This window comes from Stegostoma tigrinum, chromosome 32, assembly GCF_030684315.1.
Source record: "Stegostoma tigrinum isolate sSteTig4 chromosome 32, sSteTig4.hap1, whole genome shotgun sequence".
NCBI lineage: Eukaryota > Metazoa > Chordata > Chondrichthyes > Orectolobiformes > Stegostomatidae > Stegostoma > Stegostoma tigrinum.
In genome coordinates, this window is record NC_081385.1 from 31,297,670 (window position 1) to 31,319,230 (window position 21,561).

A 21,561-nucleotide genomic window follows, 5' to 3' on the forward strand; every position below is an offset into this window, starting at 1 on the left:
TTGTCTGTTACTACACTATCAGTTCTCAAGCTGGTGTTTGCAAGAGATACTGCAAAAGATGTTGATTAGCAAGAATTGAATGGAGCAATTTAATGCATGCAATAATTTAAGTGACACTGTCAGAAACTGGTGCACAGATGAGTCCATTCAATCTGCTGCGAACGGAGTTACAGACAGCTTTGTTGAAAATGTACTCAGTACTGATAAAGCTTTGGAGAAGCAGAGAAGACAGGAAATTATTGTAGCGTGGCTGGTTCCTGGTGGGGAGCAAATCTGTTAAGATCATAAGAAATAGGAACAAGAGTGCGCTGTTTGGTCCCTGAAGCCTGTTCTGTCATTCAATAGGTTCATGGCTGGAGTGGAGTGCTTGATTTGTGGGCCAACCCTCCTGGTTGAAAGATCAATATCCAAGCCACTTTTTTGTGAAATAGAGGTGAAAAGTCATTTGATATACAAAAAGTCTTTTTTTTTTCATTTTGTTTAGAAACTTTTCTTTCTTAGTTGTAACAATACTAGAGGAAATTGTTTTGTTGACAGTATAAGCCCAGACCCGCTCCCCTGCTTTTTGGGTAAAGACGTTGGTCCAGGTACTAATGCACAGAACAGCTAGGATAGTGTCCAACTTGACTTGATACAGGGTTATTACACAATGAAGCAACGGTACATTCTCACAATTACAGTGGGTGCTTGGAAAGCCAATAATCCAAGATCTGTCTCAGGTGGTGAATTCATCATCAGATCTCCTGGTGTGACGTTGGAGAGTCAATTAATCTCGATTCAGTCACAAATTGTTGATGAAGGTTTTCTTCATACATTTTCCCTTGCTGTGATTTTTGCCATATAGCATAATATCTGGTTTTGCTCCATTTTATTAACTTGTAATTACATCATGTTCCTTTTTGAAGCTGTTACCAGAGATGTCTTTTCTCTGGCCTTCCTTTAAGGCTGCACTTGAAGAAAAGTGGCTGTGTGGAGTATTATCTCAAACTCCTTTATCTTCCTGGTCACAGAAACCCTGGGACACAGTTCCCCCATTGCTCCAACACAGTTTCAGACTGTTAGCAATAATCTGTTCCTTGACCATTATCTTCTGTTCTCATGCCCACAATGCATCTCTTCAGTCAGGACACCAATTTTTTTCTTTGCCTGCCCTCCCGCCATGAGATAAACCCGGCACACAGAATCTCAGCACAACCAGCTTACATTCATTCATAGCAACTAAAGCCTTATTACAAGATTCAAAATGATTAGTACCAAAAAAGTCAAGCATTGGCTTGGCCTACAACAGCCAAGAAACATTCAAGCAGCTAATGATATTCTCTGAGATAGTAGGAACTGCAGATGCTGGAAAATCTGCGATAACAAGGTGTAGAGCTGGATGAACACAGCAGGCCAGACAGCATCAGAGGAGCAGGAAGGCTGACGTTTCGTTTCCAAGAAAAATCTGAAGAAGGGTCTCGGCCTGAAACGCCAGCCGTCCTGCTCAGCCTACTGTGTGCATCCAGCTCAACACCTTGTTATCTAATGATATTCTGTGTTGTCTTTCTGGACAGTTGGAATACTATGTTCTATGAGATGAACACTGCTGCAGGATGTTTGAGAACAAGATCGTTAGAGGCACAAGACCATGTGGTGATAGGTCTAGAAGTACTTCCAGTTAGAATTAGGAACACTTAACAGTCTATTTTTAGTCTTAGACTCTCTACAGTGTGGAAACAGGCCCTTCAGCCCAACAGGTCCACACTGACCCTCAGACACATCCCCGAACGCTACATGCAATTTTAGCTTAGCCAATCCACCTAGCCTGCACATCTTTAAACTGTGGGAGGAAACCGGAGCACCCAGAGGAAACCCACGCAGCCACAGAGAGAATGTGCAAACTCCGCTCAGTCATCTGAGAGTGGAATCGAACCCAGGTCCCTGGTGCTGTGAGGCAACAGTGCTAACCACTGAGCCGTCGTGTAGCCCACATCAATTTTCATCTATTTCCCACCTCTACTATTATCAGAGTTTTGAGGGACATCGTTATATTTGGAATTTTACTTTGGGAGGTGCAGTTTCTTATCTCACCTCGCTGCATCACAAGACCCAAACATTGCTGGTACTGATTACAATCAGTATCACACATTGACTGAAATGGTATTTCAGTCTACAAGTGTCTGCCTGCGATTTCTTTATTTGCTAACCAAGAAACAACAAGCGAAAGCTGGCATAAAAATAATGGCAAATGGAACTTTGTCAGGCAACATCAGGCTCCCAGTCTTTGGGCTGCTGTTCTTCACCGGATCGTGGTACTCCACAATGCAGCGAGACAAAGATACAGGCGCTGACTCAAATCAGTGGATAAAATCAGCACAATACCATTTGGAAAGGGGACTTTGGCATTTAGACGCTCTAAAACATTGAGTAAATACCTCGTACCTTGTAGACTTTGTCACCATTTTGAGTATTGAGTAATAGGTGTTGATTTTTTTTTTCTACTCTCAGCCATTTGCTTTCTGATTAACTGAGAGGAAATGGACATGCTAACAGTGTCCAGACATATTTAACCTGAACAGAATATCATGACTGAGCACATCAGAAGGTTGTTTGGAAGAAATTACATTGCGGTGGATTGAAGGCACACGGCCTGTTATGTCCATGTCAGGAGGACAGGTCTCCTTTACATGAGGCCAGCGGTTGGATTTTGAGTAACTTCTGCTGGCACCAATACTTTATTTCCTTTACGTTGAATTCAAATTCATCATTATGTGAAAGCACAGAAACAGGTGTTCTGCGCCATTGCTTGTATTTATGATTCAGGAGCGGGAATAGGCCATTTGGCCCCTTCAGCCTGCTCTACTATTTAATCAGATCGTAATTGATTCAAATGTAACCTCACCTCTCCTTTCATGCTTACTCTCTACACTCTTTGACTTCCTTGTTAGTCAAATCTATCTACCTCTGTCTTAAAAATATTCATTGACCCTGCCCCGCAGATATAATGAGCTGAAGGACCTCTCTTTATGTCGATCTGTATGACTCTATGATTCTATGCCTCCACCACTCTCTGGAAGAACAAGTTCCAAAGACAATCAGCTCTCTGGGAGAAAACATTTCTCCTCATGTTCACTTTGTTTGGGACACCCCTTATCTTTCAACTGTGTTCTCCATATCTTGTCCCACTCACAAGGAGAAAAATCCTTTCAGTCTGTTGAGAACCCCTGTCAAGTATCCCACTTGTCGCAGTTTATTCAATATTAGCCCGTCAACATAACTTTATATGCTTTTCTACCTATTTTATTTATCTGGCTTACTTTTAATTTAAATTGAAGTTCTCAAACTAACCTGGAGGGACTTGTCACTCCCTGGAGAACTACAACACTGACATCTGGCTGACAATATAGAAAATTGCCAAGCTATGTCCTGTACACAAAAAGCAAGATGCATCCAAACCGGCCAATTACCGCCCCATCAGTCTATTCTTGATCATCACTAAAATGATGGAAGATGTTATCAACAGTGCTATCAAGCAGCACCTGCTCAGCAATAACCTAATTGGTGACGCCCAGTTTGGATTCTGCCAGAGCTACTAGGTTCCTGACATCATTACAGCCTTGGTTCAAACATGGACAAAAGAGCCGAATTCCAGAGGTGAGGTGAGAGTGACAGCACTTCCCACCAAGGCTGCATTCGACCGAGTGTGGCATCAAGGAGCCCCAGCTAAACTGGAATCAGTGGGTATTGGGAGCCACACTCTTTGCTGGTGGGAGTCATACCTAGCACATAGGAAGATGGTTCTAGTTGTTGCAAGTCAGTACACTCAGCTCCAGAATATTTATGCAGGAGCTCCTCAAGGTAGTGTCCTAGGCCCAACCATCTTTAACTGCTTCATCAATCACCTTCCCTCTGTTAGCGAGTTTTGAGAAGATTTGTTGTAAGTGAGGAGTGAGGATGTTCACCGATGATTTCACAATGCTCAGCACCATTCACGACTCCTCAAATACTGAAGCAGTCCATGTTCAAATGCAACATGGTCAATATCCAGGCTTGGGCTGACAAGTGGCCAATAACATTCACACCACACTCATACCGGGCAATGATCATCACCAACAAGAGACAATCTAACTATACCCTTGGTGTTATCGTCACTAAATCTCCCAGTACAAATTTCCTGGGATTTACGTTGATCAGAATCTCAAATAGACTCACCACATAAACACAGTGGCTACAAGAGCAGGTCAGAGGCTAGGAATACTGCAGCAAGTAACTCACCTCCTGACTCCCCAAAACCTGTCCACCATCTACAATGCACAAGGCAGGAGTGTGATGGAATACTCCCCACTTGCCTGAATGGGTGTAGCTTCACCAACACTCAAGAAGCTAAACAGGACAATGCATGTTTGGGACCACACTCACAAACGTCCACTCCCTCCACCAACGATGCTCAGTAGCAGTAGTGTGTGCCATCTACAAGATGCACTGCAGAAGTTCACCAAAGATCCTTAGCCAGCAGCTTACAAACTCTCTTCGATCTAGAAGGTCAAAGGCCGAAGATATTTTTGTATTCACTCATTCATTCATGGGATGTTGGCATCACTGGCTAGGCTGGCATTTATTGCCCATCACTAATTGCCCACAGGGCAGTTAAGTGTCACCACATTGCTATGGATCTGCAGTCACATGTAGGCCAGACTGGATAAGGATGGCAGTTTCCTTCCCTAAAGAACATTAGTGAACCAGATGGGCTTTTCCTGACAATCGACAATGATTTTGTGGCCATCTTTAGACTCCTGATTCCAGATTCTTATTGAATTTACATGCCACTATCTGCCATGGCAGGATTTGAACCCTGGTCCCCAGAACATCACATTGGGTTTCTCGTTTAATAGTCACTCCCTATCTGGAGCATCACTAGCTACAAGTTCCCCTCCGAGCCACTCAACATCCTGACTTGGAAATATATTATCATGCCTTCACTGGCGCTGGGTCAAAATCCTGGGATTCCCACCCGAAGGGCCTTAGGGGTCAACCTACAAAACATGGACTGCAGTGGTAAAGGAAGCCATCTCACCACTACCTTCTCAATGATAACTAGTGATGTGCAATAAATGTTGGTCCAGCTAGCAATGCCCTCTTCCCATGAGTGAATAAATTAAAAAAAAGGAAATGTTGACATGCTGTTTCATTGAAAAGGCACCAGAACCGAAACCCAATATCTATTTAAACTTCTGAAGTTTATATATAAGTAGATAAAAGCATATTAGCCACAGCAATCCTCTGCATTTCATACTAGGCCTACCCGTCAAAGGTTACACTTCAATTTGAAAAGTGAAATTGGCCAAATTAGTTGTCACCAAGGCCAACGTGTTGTGAAATTGCCAGGCAATGAAGAGATGAAATACAAATGAGTTCAAGGGTCATCAGAGAGAATTCAGACTTGGTGTACAACAGTAACAAAGTATTATGAAGGTCTGCTTAGCCCTGAGCCGGAATATTGGGCAAATTCGTCGCGCTCTCTGGAGGTCCAGCCAAAAATAAACGGGTCATGCCTGTTTCAGCTGTCAGCAGAGCCCAGGTTTACAGTTTGACAGTGGCAAAGAACTGATGATACCTGAGATAATAGGAACTGCAGATGCTGGAGAATCTGAGGTAACAAAGAGTGGAGCTGGATGAACACAGCAGGCCAAGCAGCATCTCAGGAGAACAAAAGCTGACATTTCGTGTCTAAACCCTTCATCAGAAAAGGGGGAGAGGGAGAGCGTTCTGAAATAAATTGGGGGAGGGGAGGGTACGGATTGAAGATGGATAGAGGAGAAGATAGGTGGAGAGGAGACAGACTGGTCAATGAGGCGGGGATTGCGCCAGTAAAGGTGAGTGTAGGTGGGGAGGTAGAGAGGGGATGGGTCAGTCCTGGGAGGATGGACAGATCAAAGGGGCGAAATGAGGTTAGTAGGAAGGAAATGGAGGTGCAGCTTGAGGTGGGAGGAGGGGATAGGTGAGAGGAAGAACAGGTTAGGGAGGCCGGGACGAGATTGGCTGGTTTTGGGATGCAGTGCGGGGAGGGGAGATTTTGAAGCTTGTGAAATCCACATTGATACCATTGGGCTGCAGGGTTCCCAAGCGAAATATGAGTTGCTGTTCCTGCAACCTTCAGGTGGCATCACTGTGGCACTGCGGGAGGCCCAGGATGGACATGTCATCTAAGGAATGGGAGGGGGAGTTGAAATGGTTCGTGACTGGGAGGTGCAGTTGTTTATTGCGAACCGAGCGTAGGTGTTCTGCAAAGTGGTCCCCAAGCCTCCGCTTGGTTTCCCCAATGTAGAGGAGGCCACGACGGGTACCTTGGATGCAGTATACCACATTGGCAGATGTGCAGGCGAACATCTGCTTGATGTCGAAAGTCTTCTTGGGTCCTGGGATGGGGATGAGGGAGGAGGTGTGGGGGCAAGTGTAGCACTTCATGCGGTTGCAGGGGAAAGTGTTGGGAGTGGTGGGGTTGGAGGGGAGTGTGGAGCGGACAATGGAGTCACGGCAAGAGTGGTCTCTCTGGAAGGCAGACAAGGGTGGGGATGGAAAAATGTCTTTGGTGGTGGGGTCGTATTGCAGATGGCGGAAGTGTCAGAGGATGATGCGTTGGATCCAGAGGTTGATGGGGTGGTATGTGAGGATGAGGGGGATTCTCTTTTGGATGTTATTGCGGGGACGGGGTGTGAGGGATGAGTTGCGGAGAATGTGGGAGACACGGTCAGGGGTGTTCTCGACCACTGTGGCAGGGGGAGTTGCAGCCGGTGAAAAATGAAGATATCTGAGATGTACAGGAGTGGAATGCCTCATCCTGGGAGCAGATGTGGCAGAGGTGAAGGAATTGGGAATAGGGGATGGAATTTTTGCAGGATGGTGGGTGGGAGGAGGTGTATTCCAGGTAGCTGTGAGAGTCGGTGGGCTTGACATGGATATTGGTTTCTAGGTGGTTGCCTGAAATGGAGACAGAGAGGTCCAGGAAGGTGAGGGATGTGTTGGAGATGGCCCAGGTGAACTTGAGGTTGGGGTGGAAGTTGTAGAACCGTTCGAGTTCCTGGTGGGAACACAAGGTGGTGCCAATACAGTCATCAATGTAACAGAGGAAGAGGTGGGGTTTGGGGCCTGTGTAGGTGCGGAAGAGGGACTGGTCCACATAACCTACAAAGAGGCAGGCATAGCTTGGGTCTATGCGGGTACCCATGGCCACCCCCTTTGTCTGTAGGAAGTGGGAGGAATCGAAAGTTGTTGAGGGTGAGGACGTGTTCGGCTAGGTGGATGAGGGTGTCGGTGGAGGGTGACTGGTCGGGCCTGCTGGATAGGAAGAAGCGGAGGGCCTTTAGGCCATCTGTGTGGGGAATGCAGGTGTATAGGGACTGGTCCATGGGGAAAATGAGATGTTGGGGACCAGGGAATTGAAAGTTCTGGAGGAGGTGGAGGGCAATGGGTGGTGTCACAGACGTAGGTAGGGAGTTCCTGGACCAAGGGGGAGAAAATGGAGTCCAGATAGGTGGAGATGAGTTCGGTGGAGCAGGAGTAGGCGGAGACAATAGGTCGGCCAGGGCAGGCGGGTTTGTGGATTTTGGGAAGGAGATAGAAGCAGGCAGTGCGGGGTTGGGGAACAATGAGGTTGGAGGCTGTGGTTGGGAGGTCACCTGAGGTGATTAGGTGAAAGAGGAAGAACCTATCCCCTCCTCCCACCTCAAGCCGCACCTCCATTTCCCACCTACTAACTTCATCCTGCCCCCTTGACCTGTCCATTCTCCCTGGACTGACCAATCTCCTCCCTACCTCCCTACCTGCACTCACCTTTACTGGCTCCATCCCCGCCTCATTGACCGGTCTATCTCCTCTCCACCTATCTTCTCCTCTATCCATCTTCGACCCCCCCCCCCACCTTCCTATTTATTTCAGAACTCTCTCCCCATCCCCCTTTTCTGATGAAGGGTCTCGGCCTGAAACGTCAGCTTTTGTGCTCCTAAGATGCTGCTTGGCCTGCTGTGTTCATCCAGCTCCACACTTTGTTAACTGATGATACCTGCTTGCTTTCAAAGGGGACCCACCCAATCAGAGGACCTATTGCTCATTAGTGCCACCAAGAGCATTGGTCACTACTGGCCATGCGGCTGGATGAGGAGGATGCAGTGCTTGACACCCAGCCTCACGCCATGCAAAATATACCATTGGGGCTAATCAGGCAGATTAGTGGGGGTGAGTGGGTTGGATGAGTGGTGTTACCTTTTGTTAATCCTGAAGTTTACCGAGAAGCCTTGAGTAATGCTGAGAAGCTTCCAATAAACTTGCCATGGTCACTTTTCAGGAGGTAGAAAGGGTATGTTGACAGGATGAAATGAATTGAGTGTGAGTGACATTGAGTGAGGCATTCTGACTCTCAGAAATGTTTTGTGATGCATTTTGACAGGAATGCAAAAGAACCAATATTTTTTAAAAGTGTACAATTCTAAAGTGAACACAGGAGCAGCAGGACCAGGATGTATGTGTGCATAAGTCACTAATGGTAGTAGAACAGGTGAAGAGCAGTTAATAACAGAGACTTATAATACAACAGTGAGAAGATTATATTAAATTTGTTTAAAACATTGATTCATCCTCAGCTAGAGCAGTGTGTCTGTATCTGGTCACCATACTATAGGAAGGATGGGAAGGCATTCGAGACAGTGCAGGAAATATTCACAAGAGTTGTTACAAGAATGAAGAGCTTCAGTTGCACAGAGAGATCGCGAAGGTGGGACTGTTTTCCATGGAGAATAGAAAGTTGACGAGATTTGATCAGGGCATTTAAAATCGATGGGTTAGAGTAGGGAAGATAATAGGGAGAAAATGTTTCCATTGGGGGAAGGATTAACAATGATAGGGCACAGTTTCTAAGAAGCAATGGAGGGGTGTGGAGAAATTGTCTTGTGCAGTGAATGGTTCAGGTCTGGAATGCGCTGCGTGAGAGTGTGGTGGAGATAGGCTCATTCAAGAGGGAATTGGATTGTTATTTGAAAATGAAGAATGGTTCGAGTTACTGGGAGAGAGCAGGGAATGTGCAGTCCACATTCAGAGGGTTGGCATAGATATGATGGGTCAAATGGCTCTTCCTGCATGGGAACTAATTTGTGCTTCTGAATGAACTGGTTTTGCTTCTGTTTATTGACATCAGACTAATATCCATATTCTGCCAATATTTACCACTAGCTAAATCTGTTTCTGAACTGTGAAATTCTGTGTACCAATGTAGACCCAATAAACTGTTAAACAGATGAATTGCAGAGCAATTTATTCATAAGCTTTTATTATGCATTAAAATGAGATCATTTCCCAAATGATGGCAGCTGGATTGTATTTGAAAGGCTGCATTGTCCTGTAAGGAAATGCCAAGCACGCGGCTGAAGGGTCATGCTCCCAGCTTCACTGAGCCCATCTGTGCCTCCCCTGCACTTGGTACGGGAGCTATGTCAATTAGCATTGAATTGAATTAAAATAAAATTAGCACAAAGCCTGGCAGAAAGTGGGTATCCAGAGGCTAACTGTCCAATGCCAGTTGCTGGAGTGTAACTGACTGCGATCTAAGCAACAGGGCAGTGACTGAGGAGCTGCACTTTAGCATCCCAGGTTTAAGGCAAGTCTGAAAATTCATACTTTTGTCTAATCTTTTTCATTGATGTGCTGTGAATGAACTTAGGCCAGGGTATGGTTTACATGTCTATGTAGCACCCAATTGTCTCAGTCACAGAGTTTAACAGAATCTTTTTCCCTAATGCAAGTGCTGACTTTTTATCTTGTTGGATCTTAGCTAACGTCTCTGAAACCAACAACTTGTAGGTGTAAAGATTGCACCTGAGTGCTCTCTAATGTTACTATTTGTATTCACTAATGCTGTGTACTTTGCTGCAATTCACATTTGTTAATGCAATTCACTCAGCGATTACTTTTAGCGCCTTCGTCACCTACTTCATCTTGTGATTGCACAGCTCACAATGCTTCATGTTGAGAGTTACAGAACATGATGTGCACTGAGATAGTAGGAACTGACGAATTCATTGATTGCAGAACTTGGTTATCGGTCTTTGTCTGACAGTGCTGCCCTGATGCTCTGTGATTGTTTCACTTTAGTTGTGCCATTATAATTATTTTTAATTTGTTATTATTTTTATTTAGGATGGCTCAGTGGTAAGCACTACTGCTTAACTGTGCCAGAGACCCAGGTTCAGTTCCAGCCTTGGGTGATTGTATGGAGTTTGCACATTCTCCCTGTGACTGCGTGGGTTTCCTCCGGGTGCTCCTTCCATTGCCCAAAGGTGTGGAGGTGCCGGTGTTGGACTAGGGCAGGTGAGGCCAGAAGTCACAGAAGAACAAGTTATCGTCCAACAAGTTAATTAGTAATCACAAGCTTTTGTCGGGATGAAGGTGCGGCGCTCTGACAGCTTATGATTTCAAATAAACCTGTTGGACTATAACCTGATGTCGTGTGACTTCTGACCTTGTCCGAAGGGGTGTAAGTTAGGTGGATTAGCCATGCTAAATTGGCCATAGTGCCCAAGGGTGGGCAGGCTAAGTGGGTTAGCCATGGGAAATGCAGGGTTACAGGGATGGGATAGGGGTGCTCTTCAGACACTTAGTGTGGAATCAATGGGCCAAATGACCAGCTTCCACACTGCAGGGAAACTATGATTATTACTTTAATAATTATTTTTAGCATGCATAGAGGATTGGCTAACTAACAGAAGGTAGAGAGTTGGCAGTAAGGGGGTCATTTACAGTTTAGCAACCTGTAACTAGTGGTGTGCCACCGTGATCAGTGCTGGGGACACACCAATTGACAATACTTATTAATGATTCAGATGAGGGATGTCATTGTGTTGTAGCCACATTTGAAGATGACACAAAATAGGTGGGAAGGCAAGTGGTGAGGATGACATCAAGATTATACCAAAGGGTATAGACAGGTTTAAGCAGTATCTAGACAGACAAAATATAATGTGGGAAAATTGTGAGATTATGCATTTTGGCAAGATGGATAGAGGAGCTGAATATTGTTTAAATGGAGAAGAACTGCAGAAAGCTACAGCATGGAGGGAATCGGAAGTCCTGGTGCCATGAATCACAAACGTTAGCATCCAAGTTCAACAGGTAATAGTGAAAACAAGTGGGATGTTGGCTTTTACTTCAAAGGCGAAGTATAAAAGTAAAGAGGTCTTGCTAAAAGTATACAAGGCACTAATCAGACCACAGCTGCCACATTGAGAACAGTTGTGTTCCCCATGTCTAGGGAAAGATATACTGGCATTGGAGGCAGAGAAGGCCCACGATGGAGAGACTGACTTATGAGCAGAGGTTGAGTCGGGCCTATACTCACTGAAATGTAGAAGAATGAGAGGCAACCTTATTGAAACATACACAAGTTTCAGGTGGCTTGACGGATTCAATGTGGAAAGGTAGATTCCCCTTGTGGGAGAGTCAAAATAAGGAGTCATTCATTTAAGACAAAGCTGAGGAGGTATTTCCCTCAGAGGTTAGTAAATCTTTAGAATTCTTTACTGGAGAAAACATTGGAGGCCGAGTAATTAGGTATATCCAAGGCTGAGATCGACAGATTTTTAATCTGAAAGGAACCAAGAGTTATGGGGAAAAGGTAGGAAAGTGCAGTTGAGAGTTATCAGATCAGCCATGATCTCATTGAATGCCAGAGTAGACTTGATGGGCTGAGTGGCCTACTTTTGATCTTACATTTCCTGGTCATGTAAACCCTTGCACAGACATTTTATGACATATCTCTGAAGTAGTTTCAACTTGAACTTGGCCTTATTGGTCTAAAGGTAGCTCTGTACCACAAATACAATTTAGTTTCATGATGTCTGGTCACCTAAATGGTTGTAGTCATGCTTGTTCAATCTTGGCCAGAATGACAAAAGCACCATCAATACTAAACCACCCCCCATCAGTTAAAGACTTGAATTTATTTATATCCATGATCTCGTGACATTTCAACGTGCTTTCACAGGCAGTTTAGTGGTTTTGAACAATTGACACAATGAATAGTAGGAACAACTGTTTTGTCCCAGAGATCCAAAATGATTGATCTGATTTTCACCGAGCAATATTTTAAATTAGGACACCAGTGAAATAGTTTCACAGGATAGTTCCCATCTATCTGAGAGCACAGCCCATGATTTGGTTTAACATCTCACCAACCAGTGGTGCCTCTGATAGTACAGCACTCCCTCAGCACTGCACTGGAATATCAGCCTAGGTTTTATATGCATGTCTCTGGAGGGGGATTTGAACCTTCTCAAAGGTAAGCGATAAGGGGGAGGAAGAATGTACCCAGCTTTGATGGCCACCTTTGTGTGCAACTGCATCAAGCTGTGCATAAACCCTCAGTATGCAAACACCAAGTGTCGCTATGTACAGTGCTTCTACCTGCTGTTGTACAGGATGGGACTGGTTTCTTTACGGCAAAACACTCCAAGTTGTTGTACTGTTCTGTATTACCAGTCCTTCATGGAGAAATTTGCAAAGAGAAACAACTTTGACTTCAAATCCATCAGGAAATAACATCCTCGCAAATCTGCGTGCAATGGAGAGGGTGGATCCTGTCGAGGTCGTCCCCTGAGCAGACTGTCAAAGTCGTTTGGCAGAATGCCTCATCGCCAGAATTTTCTAACAAGCACCCAGACATTGCTTGGCTGGTGGTGAGACGGGTGCTGCCCGTCAGATCCCTTATGTACGCCCAAACTCTCTGTGCCACTGCACAATGCCCTCAAAACTGGATTTGGTTGGCAGGGGTGGGGGGGGGGGGGGGTGGTGGGCGCGGTGCGGTGGTGCTGTGGGGAGAGTTGGGGGTCACAGAGAGACAGTCACAAATCACCTTCTGGAATGTTCCTTTGCAACGGAATTCTGGAGGGATATGCATTGGTTCTTGTTGAGGCTTGTCCCAAGCAGCTCCGTGACACAGGTCTCCCTGGTTTGTGGTCTATGTTTCCCAGGACTGCACCCAAAGGACCATCAACTCACTAAAAGATATTCTTTGGTCTGCCCAAAACGTGCTGGTCTTCCAGACCAAATAATTGGCCTTGACCAAGTGTTAAATATCAAGGTCCAGGGCTACGTGCTGAGAGAGGTTCTAAATCTTTGGGCAGCTGCTGCCAAGGCACATAGGGGAAAGACCACTGTCCAAGGTCTTTCTGCCAAAGTACAGTAGGGGCCTGTTCAGTCATTGGACCCTCCCAGTGCCTCAAATGTATGTATAGTCTTGTATAAGTAAGAAATGCTTTGTATTTGTTTGTTCTATGTAAAGACCGTGCAGAATCAAACTGCTCTAGTGGCTATATATGTATATAAAGATTTTTTTAATGAATGAAGTATATTTCTGAAATTAAAAATTGGTGAGAGATATTTACCATTGACCCATTGCTGAATAAATTGCTGAAGTGTCAATGGTACTAATACATATTTTCTTCAGCATTTTTAGATTAGTTCAGAAGTCACAGTTGTCAAAACAGAGTACCATGAGGTGAATATCTTACAATTATAATTTGCAAAGGTCATACTTATACAGTAGTTGCAATCACTGACTTATTATTAATTTATCTTGTGCAATATTGCAATGGCAAAGTAGATGGGGCCATGTAGGAAATAGGCTGTTTGTTCGTGACAATAAAATCACAGTAATGTTACGGTGTAGAAAGAAGCCATTCAGCCCATCAAGTCTGCACCAGTTCTCCGAATGAGCAATTTGTTGTGTCCAATTCTTCCGCCTCCTCTCAGTAATCCTGCATATTCTGCCTTTCCAGATAACAGTCTAGTTCTATATGAATGCTGCAATTGAATCTGCCTCGGGCACACACTCAGGCAGCGCATTCCTGACTTTAACCCACTCACTGCATAGAAAAATATCTCTTCCTCAGTTTTGCTTTTGCTTTTTTTTTGTCATTTACTTTAAATGTATGCACTCTCTTTCTCAATCCTTTCACAAGTGGGCAGTTTCTCCCTTCAATCTCCCAAGGCAAATTTGCATGACATTATTTTTGTAGAGTCATGTCAGTGTAAGATTCAATCTGAAAAATCAGAGATCTGCAGGTGCCCAGCATTTTGTGAACTGAGAATGATGTTGAATTACTTTAGCTCTTAACACTTATCTCCAAAGCTCCTGTAGGAACTTAAAAGTGATATAGGGGATGTTTTAATTTGCCCAAGATGCAGGGCAGGGCATAGTTGGAGCTTCATCATTGGCATTGAGTCACTGTGCACAAGCTGGGTGTGGACTCTAACCTTCTCTGCAAGGCAGCTTTTGCAGCTTGATTGATTTTGCTGTGGTGATTTTCCTTGAAACAATTGCATGGAATTTCTTAACACAGTTTGCAATTAGAAGATGGAATTCTGTCACAAATGAGGGCCACAAATGAATTCATAACTAAATTAGATAATTCCTTCAACAATATCAAGGCAAAGGGGAATGAATGATAGAGTGGGACCTCATTAGATCGTCTTGATTTTTCGACAGTTACTCAATGGCTACAGCGTGCTATCTGTAGTGCACGTTCAATCTCCATACTGACTACGGCAGTACATGGAGACCTGCTTTCTCATCTTGCCTCTTGCTTGTGGAGTGGTGCCACTCAAAGTGTCAATCATCTTTAATGAAGAGAGATGCCTTAGTGGACTACAATTAATTAGTTTAGAACAAATTGCTATTGACAGATTCTGTTTCAATGTTGGCATCCAATTATGTCCTCATTTGCATGGCTTTCAATATGAGCCTATAAGTGACCACTTTACAGATGCTCATACTTACAAATGCGATCCCATACATAGGTGTAATTTAAAATATCCAGCGTCTGAACATTTCCTACATTGTGTTGCGTTGTGCTCCAACTTGCATACAAATCGAGTTTTCTATACTTTTCTATGCAGTGAGTGGGTTAAAGTCGGGAATGCACTGCCTGAGTGTGTGCCCGAGGCAGATTCAGTTGCAGCATTCATATAGAACTAGACTGTTATCTGGAAAGGCAGAATATGCAGGATTACTGAGAGGAGGCAGAAGAATGGAACACAACAAATTGCTCATTCGGAGAGCTGGCGCAGACTTGATGGGCTGAATGGCCTCTTTCTGCACCATGACTCAGAAACCGAGCCCATTTGTAACCTGAGGACTGTGTGTGTTGAGACAGGTTGGAGCAGGATCCCACCTGTGCTGAGAATAGAACATTGAGGATGAAATTAAGTTTAATGATATTGAAACTTAAGGCAAAGGACAACTGAAGGAAATATCAAATTAGAAATCATTACAATCTGTCTGCTGTGGCTCACCATGAAGCTTTCTGAGTCACAGGGTTTTGGGTTCAAGTTCCACTTTAGAATTTGAACAGAAAATCCAAGGCTGACTTGCGAGACCACTGCTAAGGAATTACCATGTCAGAAGTGCCAGCTCGTAGATATGATGTTAAACCAAAGCTGCTGCATGCGTTGATGTGTATTACGAAATTCCAAGATGTTAATATGATCCACCATTATCCATGATGTCATGCCTAATATTTATTCCTCAATCAACAGACTGCACTGTCATTATCACAACACTGATTTGGGATCTTGCTGTGTACATAGTGACTCCTACACTTCCTACATTACAACAGTGACTACACTTCAGGAATGATTTATTGGTTGTACAGTGATAGAGTTAGGATTAGGGTTTGAGTTAGTATTCACTTTAAGTCAGTGCTTGTATTAAAACACCATATAAAGGCAGGTCTTCCTTTGTTTCAATCCTGAAGATCCTTGGAAAGTTTTGAAGGATCTTATGCCCCTTTTAACACTGCCAAGGCTGCAGCAGAGAGAGTCAAAGAAGTGACTAAGAGCAAAATATTCAAGACACAGGCACGACCTTACAGCTCAGTGATGGAGCAGCGAACACCTTCCCTTTTGGGTGGGTCACGAAAGGCGATGCCTGAGGCCAGCTACGTGGCAATTCCTGCACATGCTCCTATTGCACATGCCAACAAGAACATTCAGGGTGCAACTGAGCATTGCAGTCACTCGATAGACCCGGTGTAACAATGAGGAATAGCTGGCACTTGTATGTACCTGAAAACAACTCTCTGGCTCTCATTACCAAGCTGAGTAGTCACAGCTAAGCAGGATATGTGGCTATCGATTATCCTGGCCTTCCACACTGTAAGCAGGATCTGCTATGGTCAGGAGAATTCTGACAAAGCTTCAGCTATCACAATTACTCAGCACTCATGAAGCAATCATGTCTGTTCATATCAGGCTATCTTTAGCAATAGGGCTGAAAGCAAGATCTTGGCATTTTTTAAATTCTGTGCAAAGAAGTAAGTCCTCTGAAGTGATCAGTATCTTCTAAAGTGTTTTCCAAGTAATGAGGTGCTTTTAAAGCATTAACAAAATAGGTGAATAATTGGCTATGAATAATGAGCATAAGTCACTTGGCCTAGAGAATGGAAACTACACGCTGTAGCCAATGGTAAGAAGTGATATTATCTAATGTGGTCTGAAGGAATTCCTGAGACCTAATGGCGTGAGGGAACAGATGAATGGATACATTAATTAAGAGGCAATTGATTTCGAGTTGGTTGTATAAATATGGGGAACTAGTAATCAGTGGAATACGAAATTTATGGAGCGTGGCTAACTGAAATGAAGCTTTTACATGAATCTGTGCACTTGTATTCTGTTTAATGCAGTTATAACAAAAGGGACTATCATGGACCACTAGTCAACCAGCACCTACCTCAGGTCAGGAATGCCCTGACCAGAGAGGTATTCACCACGGTTCAATCATCACTGGGCACTTGAAGCTTTTAATCCCTGCTCAGCAAATGGATAGAATCAGCAACCAACAAAAGGAAAGCAGATGCCAAACTTTTGGCAAGATGGCATGTCAGGAGCAGGTTCACAGGATACATGACAGAGAACTTTCAGCTGATCGGTAACGTGGGCAAGGCAGCCTTGATTGATGTGCAATCTGAACATTGGCATATAAATTCCTCGCAAGGGGCCAGATTTACTGAGAGTAGAGCAGTTCATGTTGCAAGGGAAGAGTTCTGGGGTGGAGGTGGGGGGGTGGGAAACATGTGAGAAAGGTGTCCAAGGTGGGGTGTAAGGAACTCTTGGCTTTCAAGGATACCCACCCCCACCCTCTCCTTCTGTGACTTGGAGTCTAACCTTGTTGGATGTTACCACCCAGTTGGCGTAACTGGTCAATGCAGCTTGTAGTCTTTGAGTGGCCGGCAGCACTTGTCTGGCTTCCATCCTCCCCACCGGAGGCACTTAATCTTGGGAAAGATCCATTGCTAACAAAGTGTGAAGCTGGATGAACACAGCAGGCCCAGCAGCATCTCAGGAGCACAAAAGCTGACATTTCGGGCCTAGACCCTTCATCAGAGAGGGGGATGGGGTGAGGGTTCTGGAATAAATAGGGAGCCGGACCGAAGATGGAGAGAAAAGAACATACGTGGAAAGGAGAGTATAGGTGGGGATGTGGGGAGGGGATAGGTCAGTCCAGGGAAGACGGACAGGTCAAGGGGTGGGATGAGGTTAGTAGGTAGGAAATGGAGGTGCGGCTTGGGGTGGGAGGAAGGGATGGGTGAGAGGTAGAACAGGTTATGGAGGCAGAGACAGGCTGGGCTGGTTTTGGGATGCAGTGGGGGGTGGGGATGAGCTGGGCTGGTTGTGTGATGCCATTCCCTCCCCATTCCCAATTCCTCCACCTCCGCCGCATCTGCTCCCAGGATGAGGCATTCCACTCCCGCACTTCCCAGATGTCCAAGTTCTTCAAGGACCGCAACTGTCCCCCCACAGTGGTCGAGAACGCCCTTGACCACATCTCCCGTATTTCTCGCAACACATCCCTCACACCCTGCCCCCGCCACAACCGCCCAAAGAGGATCCCCCTCGTCCTCAAACACCACCCCACCAACCTCCAGATACTACGCATCATCCTCCGACACTTCCGCCATCTACAATCCGACCCCACCACCCAAGACATTTTTCCATCCCCACACTTGTCTGCTTTCTGGAGAGACCACTCTCTCCGTGACTCCTTTGTTCGCTCCAGACTGCCCTCCAACCCCACCACACCCGGCACCTTCCCCTGCAACTGCAGGAAGTGCTACACTTGCCCACACACCTCCTCCCTCACCCCATCCCAGGCCCCAAGATGACTTTCCATATTAAGCAGAGGTTCACCTGCACATCTGCCAATGTGGTATACTGCATTCATTGTACCCTAGTTTGGCTTCCTCTACATTGTGGAAACCAAGCGGAGGCTTGGGGACCGCTTTGCAGAACACCTCTGCTCGGTTCACAGTAAACCACTGTACCTCCCAGTCGTGAACCATTTCAACTCCCCCTCCCATTCTTTAGATGACATGTCCATCATGGGCCTCCTGCAGTGCCACAATGATGCCACCTGAAGGTTGCAGGAACAGCAACTCATATTCCACTTGGGAACCCTGCAGCCCAATGGTATCAGTGTGGACTTCACCAGTTTCAAAATCTCCCCTTCCCCCACCGCATCCCAAAACCAGGCCAGTTCGTTCCCTCCCCCTACCGCATCACACAACCAGCCCAGCTCATCCCCTCCACCCACTGCTTGCCAAAACCAGCCCAGCCTGTCTCTGCCTCCCTAACCTGTTCTTCCTCTCACCCATCCCTTCCTCCCACCCCAAACCGCACCTCCATTTCCTACCTACTAACCTCATCCCACCTCCTTGACCTGTCCGTCTTCCCTGGACTGACCTATCCCCTCCCTACCTCCCCACCTATACTCTCCTCTCCACCTATCTTCTTTTCTCTCCATCTTCGGTCCGCCTCCCCCTCTCTCCCTATTTATTCCAGAACCCTCACCCCATCCCTCTCTCTGAAGGGTCTAGGCCTGAAACGTCAGCTTTTGTGCTCCTGAGATGCTGCTTGGCCTGCTGTGTTCATCCAGCTTCACACTTTATTATCTTGGATTCTCCAGCATCTGCAGTTCCCTTTATCTCTATTACAAAAGATCCATTGCTGCCCAGTTACATGTCATCAGCAAATTTGATGACCATACCTTCCATCCCTTCGTCATTTATATCAAGGTGTAACAGTTGATGTCCCATCATGGTCCATGTAGTACACCAGTTGGTACATCTTGCCAACCTGAAAAGATCCAATTCCACTTAGGTCTGCTTCCTGTCAGCCAGCAGTATCTATCCATGCCACTATGCCAATGAACTTTTATTTAATCCTTATGCACCTAGTTATCTTCTAGAAATCTAAGCAAGGTATATCCACCAGCTCTCCTCTTCCCCATAGTTCATATTACAACCCCCGCCCCCAAAAAACTCCAGTAGATTGTTCAAACATGGCCTCCTTCTCACAAAACCATGTTGATGCTCCCTGATTACCTCAAATTTCTCCAGCCCTGCTGTAACTTCTTTAAGAAAAGCTTCCATGACAGATGTTAATCTGTTTCCTGCTCCCTGTGTTCTTCCTTTTTTGTTAATAGTCCTAAAGGGAATGTCTCAAAATCAAAGGAATTGCAGAGAATTAAAATTAAAACATCAAATGACTGATATTAGGATGAAGACCATCAGGACCTCGGTACTTGTCAGTCTGTAGCTCCAACAATTTGCTTAGTGAAGGAGGGATGGCCCAGTAGTAATCCAGACACCAAGGTAATATTCTGAGGACACAGGTTCGAATCCCACCATGGCAGATGGTGAAATTTGAATGCAATTTTTAAAAAAGACAAACATTCTGGCATTAAGAGCCTAATGATGACATGAATGCATTGTTGATTGTCAGGGGCAGGGCAAAAAATAAGCACCTGGTTCCCTGATGTCCTTTAGGGAAGGAAACTGCCATCCTTGCCTGGCCTGGCCTGGCCTACATGTGACTCTCAACCCATAGCAATGTGCCTGACTCTTAACTACCCTCTGGGCAATTAGGGATGGGCAATAAATGCTGCCTGGCCAGCGACGCCCTCATCCCGTGAATGAATAAGAGAAGTGTGTTTGCTGATGCTTTTGAGTTTCCCATTGCAGGAGGGAATAGTTTGAAGAAGTTGTGATTTATATATTGAAGGAGAACATGAAAAGATGTAATAAAACAGTGCTATATTCCCTCTTTTTCCCATGTGTTGTTCAGGTCAGTGACAAGGATAGTATCACTGAGGATGCAGAATTAATCGAGAAGTTGGACATCATTGTATCCTGCAATAGTGAGGAGCCTCTCTTCACAGCTGAACAGGTAAATCTCCACAGCCAACAAAGAGCACACACAGAGAAGCTAAATGAAAAATAACTAAAATGTGCTATTGGTACCACCATCTTCAAGAGAGACTCACAGTCTGGCTGCAAAAGTAAGTCTAACTCTTCAGTGCAGACAGTGTCTGGGGAGGAACAGACTGAACTAAGTACTACCCATCATTCAATCCCAGGCTGAGGGATACTGAAAATACAGAGCGAACAACTTTAAGATAAAAACACCAAGAGCTGAATCAGCTTGGCATCTGTGAAGAGAGAAAGAGTTAACAGTTCTGAAAGGTAGTGCGGTGGCTCAGTGGTTAGCACTGCCATCTCCTACGGCCAGGGACTTGGGTTCAATTCCAGCGTCTGGTGACTGTCTGTGTGGAGCTTGTACAATCGCCTCATGTCTACATGGGTTTCCTCTGGGTGCTCTGCTTTCCTCCCACAGTCCAAAGATGTAAAGTTAGTTGGATTGTCCATGCTAAATTACCCATAATGTCCAGGCCACATGGATTAGCCATGGGAAATGAAAAATTACACAGATAGAGTAGTGGGGTGGGTCTAGGTGTGATGTTCTTCAGTGGGCTGGTGTAGACTTGATGGGTCAAATGGCCTGCTTCTACACTGTATGGATTCTGTTCTATAAGGAAGAATCATGTTTGACTCAAAACATTAACTTTGTTTCTTGCTCCACAGATTGTGCCAGTCCTGCTGAACTTCTCCATTTTATTTGTTTTTATTTCAGATTTCCAGCATCTGTATTATCTTATTTTAATGAGTAACATTGAGAACCCAGCTGACAAAGCTCCAGCCTTTATTATTTGAAATATTGGCAGAACATTCTCAAGTTTGGTGAATCATCACTTTCTGTAGAAGTTGGAAATACGACAGAAGTATAATGGATGGCTATTGATCTACCATTGTTCCTCTGTGATGGAGGGTTAGGGGCTATTGCAAAAAAGTGCCTTAAATCCTGGCCACAATGATTAAACTCTAGGCCCTGAAAAGATGGTATGGGAGCCAGGAGTGGAAGCTGGGTGGCTGGACGTTAAGTAGATAGTGGCACAGGTTAAAATAGACTTCTTATCATGACCAAGAAGTCCATTAGCTCCTTGCACATGTTATTGGTTGCGAGGGTGAAAAGAACAGCAGAGAGGGGTTTCAGGAATCTGTCAAGGTTGGAGACAGGAAGCCACAGATTATCCAGAATGATCATTAAATAGTGTGTATGGTTCTGCCCAAGGAGAGTGAGAATTGATAGGTGTAGATGCAGTGCCAACCGGTAATGATTTATTAAACCAGTTCAGCTCAGGCC

General features: G+C 45.1%; 1 protein-coding gene across 1 annotated transcript in view; it reads left to right on the forward strand.

Annotated features, from left to right (window-relative positions):
• Positions 1-21,561, forward strand: part of fez1 (fasciculation and elongation protein zeta 1 (zygin I)) — a 95,298-nt gene that overhangs the window by 38,708 nt on the left and 35,029 nt on the right. Inside the window, exon 3 of the mRNA XM_048562250.2 lies at positions 20,146-20,247. Coding sequence (XP_048418207.1) covers positions 20,146-20,247 — 102 coding nt within the window. The remainder of the gene's footprint in view (positions 1-20,145; positions 20,248-21,561) is intronic.